At 64.7% G+C, this 5,864-nt stretch overlaps 1 protein-coding gene across 1 annotated transcript in view; it reads left to right on the forward strand.

The window, feature by feature from the left end:
- The window catches only part of LOC118451888, a 14,170-nt gene that overhangs the window by 4,692 nt on the left and 3,614 nt on the right, over nt 1–5,864 (forward strand). The window contains 12 exon segments of the mRNA XM_035890478.1: nt 188–489; nt 921–1,617; nt 1,714–1,866; nt 1,949–2,136; nt 2,138–2,373; nt 2,629–2,795; nt 3,058–3,243; nt 3,776–3,927; nt 4,556–4,699; nt 4,999–5,103; nt 5,311–5,511; nt 5,783–5,862. Of these exon segments, the coding sequence (XP_035746371.1) occupies nt 188–489; nt 921–1,617; nt 1,714–1,866; nt 1,949–2,136; nt 2,138–2,373; nt 2,629–2,795; nt 3,058–3,243; nt 3,776–3,927; nt 4,556–4,699; nt 4,999–5,103; nt 5,311–5,511; nt 5,783–5,862 (2,611 nt within the window).

Genomic DNA, 5,864 nt, shown 5'->3' on the forward strand with positions numbered 1-5,864 from the left:
CCTTGCTGGTGCTCCCCTTCCTTGGGCAGGGCAGGGGCACCCACACTGCTGGGGCCAGGATACTCATCACACATGGCCTCTGCAGGGTTGTGTCCCAGGGCTTCACCCTCCCTAGGCAGCACCCACTGCTGCAGCCCCAGCTGGTCCGTGCCTGCTGGCTCACCTCCTGCCACCCCCACATCCCCAGCTCCTAACCCCATGGTTACCGGCCAATACCGAAAGTCCACGACCATGGGAAAGCAAAAGAGAACCCACCCTCACCTCTCCTGCTTGCCATCCTTCTCCCCCCAGGTGGAAGGGGTGTCTGAGTCCATCCACAGCTCCTTCCGACTGCTCCTGGAGATCTACCACCTCGAGTGCCAGCACTTCCATGACCAGGAGAGACCCCTCTACCAAGAGATGCTGCAGAAGGTCATCTCAATGCCGTGGCAAATCAAAGCCAGATACGTGCCCCTGTGTGCCATTGTCCCGTATGTGGGCAGCCAGCAGGTAGGAAAGGTGGGGGGACAGGGAGGCTCAGTCCTGGCTGGCACCGCTGCTGGGGTGGCACAGCCTCTGTCTGCTGCCTGTCACCTTCTCCTGCCCAGCTCAGCCATGCAGGCAGCAGCATTCCCAGCTGGGGGGCCGCTCTCGCATCACCCAAGGGATGGTATCCCTGGTGGGGTGGTGAGCTGCAGCAGCAACGATGCATCCCTGGGAAGTGCCAGTGGGAAGGGAAGCTTTGCCAGTTGGTGCCCACCAAAATCTGGCCAAAGTAGCTGTGCTCCCGTACCAGAGGTGCTCAGTGCCATGGGTGACCGCAGTGTGGTCTATACCCAGATCTGTCCCCCGCTGTACGGAGCCTTCAGCCTGGCAGGGAGATCACAGAATCATTTAGGTTGGACAAGACCCTTATGAGGGGTCATCTGGCTTTCTCCCAGGTGCTGGATGCCTACCCAGAACTGCCTCAGCACCTCCTGAGCTGCCTCTCCACCAACCACCTGTGTCCTGCAGCCGCTGAGGTCTACAAGGCCCTGGTGCGGCAGCAGCATGCCGAGCAGCAGGATGGGCGGCCGGGCATGGGGCTGGCTCTGGCGGAGCCGTGGGCGCTGCGCTGGCTGCCCCTGCTCTCCCAGGCGCTCCGCTCCCCCCTGCCCATCCTGCAGAGCAACGCCGCCAACCACCTCCTGGCCTGGACCCTGCGGCAGCTCCCAGCAGCCCAGGCACCACTGGCCACCCAGTGCAGCGGCCGGGACGCAGCATCGCTCCAGGCTTGGGTCTTGCTGCTGAAGGCGCAGAAGAGCGTGGTGGGGGCCCTGCCGCTGCAGGGCAAGGTGCTGGAGCGGCTCTGCTGCTGCCTGGGCGCCCGCGAGGAAGGCGTTCGGCTGGCGGCGCTGGGTCTCCTCTGCTGCAGCCCCAGCACCAACCAGCCCCTCTCGGGCACCGAGGTGCGGCTGCTGCGGGAATTCTTGCCCCTCAACCTCAACTGCGACTCCTCCTCGTTCCGGCAGCTGCTGCAGGCAGCGGTGAGGAAGGCGCTGGTCCAGCTGCGGGACAGCTCGCTGGCCCAGCTTCGAGGGAAGGAGCCCCATGGCACCGAGATGGGCAAGGGAGCGGGGCAGCTTGCCCAGGCAGTAGGTGAGGTGGCTGCCCTGGCACCGCCAGCGTGGCCCCCGGGGGAATTTGAAGTGGGTGCCCAGCCCAGCATCGCTCACTGCCACGCTCTGCCTGCAGGGTTTGTGGAGTGGCTGCTGCAGCTCAGCATCGCCTCACTCAGCCCAGGCTCCAACTACCAGAGGAAGAAGACGGCCCTGCTCCTCCTGGCTGCTGTTCTGGAGACCTGCACAGACACCTGGAGCCCCGCCAGGAAGAAAGGCCAGCCCCCACGTGAGTAGGGGCAGCCCACCCAGAGCATCACCCCTTGGCTGCAGGGGTGCTCCCCACCCAGCACCTCTTGTCCCCACCACAGGGACCATGGCCACACTGCTGAGCTACACCAGGCAAAGCGGCTGCTGGGACTTCTTCTCTCAGCCCAATTTGTTGGCGCTGCTGAGCTGCTTGCAGGAAAGCAGTAATGAGGTGATCCTGAACGGTCATGAAGCCGCCTGCCTCAGCCCCGAGCGGGCTCACAGCGCAAGGGTGGAGGCTTCCCCTCCTGCCCTGCCCCAGTTGCTTTCCCCTCCATCTTGTGTCCCAATTTCCCCCACCACCACCACCTCTCCTGTCTTGGCAGATCAGGGACTTGGCCTCCGAGCTGCTCATCCGCTACTTCCCTGCCACATTCCCCGAGCCCATCGCCCTGGCTCTCTTCCAGCTGGCCCAGGAAGCCCTGGGCAGCCCGCGAGTGCAGGAGGCTGAAGCCGGAGCCGTGCTGATGAAGACCATCCTGCAGAAGTACGAGCTTCTGGCCTTCCCCCTCCCCGCAGTGGCACGGCAGCCCCCGAGAGCCCATCAGCAGCACCAGCATCTTGCCAGAGGCTGCATTTACAGCTCAGGGCAGAGATGGCTTGGGTTTGAAAATAGCCTTGCAGTGGGGAGCTGGGTAGGGCTGGGGTGCAGAACTTTGAGCCAGGGGAGGAAGGAGCCACACAGCCCAAGTTGGGCAGAAAAGTCCCTCCTCCTCGCAACAGCCTCTGCTCCGTCCCCCAGGTCAGACAGTGACACCATGAAGAGCCTGGCCCTGGAAGCCGAAGCAGCCCCCACGCTGCCCAACCGAGGCCTCTGCTTTGCTCAGCACCTTCTCCATGTGCTGCAAGCCCAGTACGCCGCGGCATGCCAGGACCTGCTGCAGGCAGCAGCCACCGCACCGATGCACGGTACATCCCCAGCCCAGCAGGGCTCCTCCCTGGGAACTTAGGGCAGGCAGGAATGGTGTAGGCAGGACTGAGGCTGCAGCTCAGTGCTGATGCCACATCCTTGCCTCAGTTTCCCTGTATCGCTGCTCCGCCTGCCCAGCATTCCCTGCACCTGGGGGCGCAGCTCGCTCCCTTGCCCGTGAGCCGTTTCAGCAGCAGGCTCAGGCAGGAGAGCGGGGGCTGCGCTGGCCACCGCTGTGACCGGCGGTGGGTGTTCGTGCAGGAGCCATCGCCGCCCTGCGGAGGTGCCTGCTCCAGGTGCCAGAGGTGGCGGCCTCCATGCGGGCAGCAGAGTCAGCGCAGAGCTGGCAGGAGCTCCTCACCCGCCTCATCACCACAGTGAGGGACATCACCTCCTTCCTCCTGGGCGCTCTGCAGAGCCAGCAAGGCCCCGGTGCCAATGAGCAAGGTGAGCGTGTCCCCGGGGGGGGACCAGCCCCGGGAACCACTGACACCTCCATCACCACCATCCTGGACCCCACAGCCCTCCAGCCTCTGGGGAAGGCGCTTGCTTTGGGCTCAGTGCCTCTAGCTGGGAACAGCAGTGGGGCTGGGCAGGGAGGGTTGGCCCAGGAGCAGGGTGCAAAGCAGGGCACCTGGGCGAGGATGCTCCAGGTGTTGGGCAGAAGATCCTGGAAACTATGGGAGCAGAGCGGCTCCTGCCTGGGTTTGGGTCCCTTTCTCGACTGCACATGAGGACAGCAGCAGAAGTAGAGGCAAAAACCTTCCAGAGGCAGAGGAAGAACCTCCCTTACAGCAACAGTTTGGAAAGAGCCATGGGGCAAAGCACAGCCGTGTCCCGGAGTGGCACACGTTGCAGGAGCAGAGGCGCTGCCATTTGTGTGCACTCTGGACAGCGGGTCCCCCGCCAGCCCCCCAGCAGCATCACCCTCCCTCTGCCCCACACAGCCCCACTCAGACCAGGCTTCTCCCTTTCACAGCTGCTGCCCCATCGTTTGCAGACATGGGGAATGCCATCGGCTCCCTCATCACACTGGGGAAAAGCCGGGGGCAGCAAGAGGAGGAGGAGGACTCAGTCCTGCTGTCAGAAGAGCACAGCCTGATCCTGACCTGCTGCTGGGTATCAGTGAAGGTAGGCACCCCTCCCCACAGGATCAGGGACACCCCAGCATGGCACCCACCACCCAGCCCACCCCAGCAGCTGGGTTCTCCAGCTCCTCTTGGGGCATTCACCCTCCCTGGGGACAAACAAGGGGGAACCTCGGCTTACCTTGGAGCTGCCGCAGTCATCCTCCCCCTCCATCAGGGAAGATACAACCACCACCCTCACCAAAAGTAGCTACCTCCCTGCCTGCCCTTATGTAGCCCAGCTGGTTCCCAGGCACCAACAGACTCCAGCTGCGGCAGAGCCGGGCTCCCAGCTTGCAGCCCTGCAGCCACCCATCACCGCTCCTTTCCGACAGCCGCCCATCCCGGCTTCTCCTCCTCTCCAGCGGCTGCCTGGAGAAAGGCCATCTCTGCTGTGCACACCTTGCAGCTGGCTGGGAAACCACCGTGCTGCGAGCCTGCCTGTGCTTGTGGGCGTCCCACCGTCCCCACGGCCTGACAGTGCCAGCACCCGAGAGCGCCGGTGCTGGGGAGCGATGGCAGCACCCGCTCTGCTCCCCAGGGGCAGCGGTGGCAGGGCAGGGCAGGAATGGGGGGGGACAGGAATGGGGCAGCCCCACTGCTGGTCCCCGTGACCTTCATCTTCTTCCCAGGAGATAGGACTGCTCCTGGGCGGCCTGGCCGAGCTGCTGCTGGACCCAGCGCTGCCAGCCGGATCAGGGCCCCTCTTGCCGCTCCCCACCCTGCAGACGGCTGCAAGGGTCTTCCAGGAAATCCTGCTGCGGTGCCGGCACTGGGTAAGAGCACGTCCCACCTGGGGTGGCTTGGCTCCTTGCCCACCCCTCTGGCCCCATCCCTGCCCCAGGCCGATAGCCAGGGGCTCTTGCCCGCATGCAGGGAGGCCAAGGGCAGCAGGGCAGGGTCTGCTCTGGGGCAGGCCACAGCTGGGATCCTGGTGCCAAACCCTGTCATGTCCCCATGCCATCATGTCTTCTCGCTTTCTCCTTCCCCTTTTGCAAAGAGGTTTCTGGGGGTTGGGGTGGGCTGGTGGGTGCAGCCTTGGGGGAATGGGGGGCCTGACAGTACCCTGCCCTAGGGAGCAGTGGAGGGCTGCAGCATGGGCTTCACCAAATTTTGTGCTGCTCTGTTGAACCACCCAGACACGGAGCTGCAGGCAATCCCGCAGACCATGCTGGAGCAGGTACTGTGCTCTGCCCCACGTTCCCCCCATGCCCTGGGGACCCCCAGGGCCTTGTCCCTGTCTCCCCCCACCCCGGGGTGAGGACCTGCCTGGCAGCTGGGATGCTGCAGCGTGGGGTTGGTGCAGCTGGTGCCCTCCCCTGCAGAGCAGCCACAGGTTCCAGCCAGCAGGTTTCCAGCCATATCTCAGGTGGATTTTGTTCCTTAGGGCTTAGAAGCCCTGAGCGGACCCCGTAGCAGCTCGATCACACGCCGTGCTGCTGGCTTCCCCATGCTCTTCCTCTGCATCGTCAGCGGGGAGGCCCCAGCGCAGGCACGGCCACTGCTGGCCCGCTGTGTCCAGACGCTGCTGGCCTTGGCCACCACAGCCCTGCCGCAGGACTGGGACCAGACCCTCGACCTCCCGCAGGTGAGCATGGAGGGTGCTGAGCTCCTGGCTGCTGTAGCTCATCTGGGGACAGGGTGGCCTGCACGAGGTCCCCTAAAGGGAGCCATGCTGGGTACTAGCATGGAGACCTCAGGGTGAGCAAAAAACTGCAGCCCTGGCCATGCTGCCCATCCCAGCAGCCCAAGAGCTGATGGCCCCTCAGCTCCCTCCATCTCTTCCCACCATCTTCCCTTTGCATGGAAGCATCAGCCCCCTCCCCATAGTGCTGCTGAGCCCCGTGCGCTCTCCCCAGGTGTGTGCCTTCCACGTGCTGCAGACGCTGGTCCGTGGTGCAGGGCTGGGCGGCGCGCTGCTGCGGCACGCTGCGCCGATGG

This window comes from Egretta garzetta, unplaced genomic scaffold (assembly GCF_000687185.1).
Source record: "Egretta garzetta isolate BGI_Z169 unplaced genomic scaffold, ASM68718v1 scaffold343, whole genome shotgun sequence".
NCBI classification, from domain to species: domain Eukaryota; kingdom Metazoa; phylum Chordata; class Aves; order Pelecaniformes; family Ardeidae; genus Egretta; species Egretta garzetta.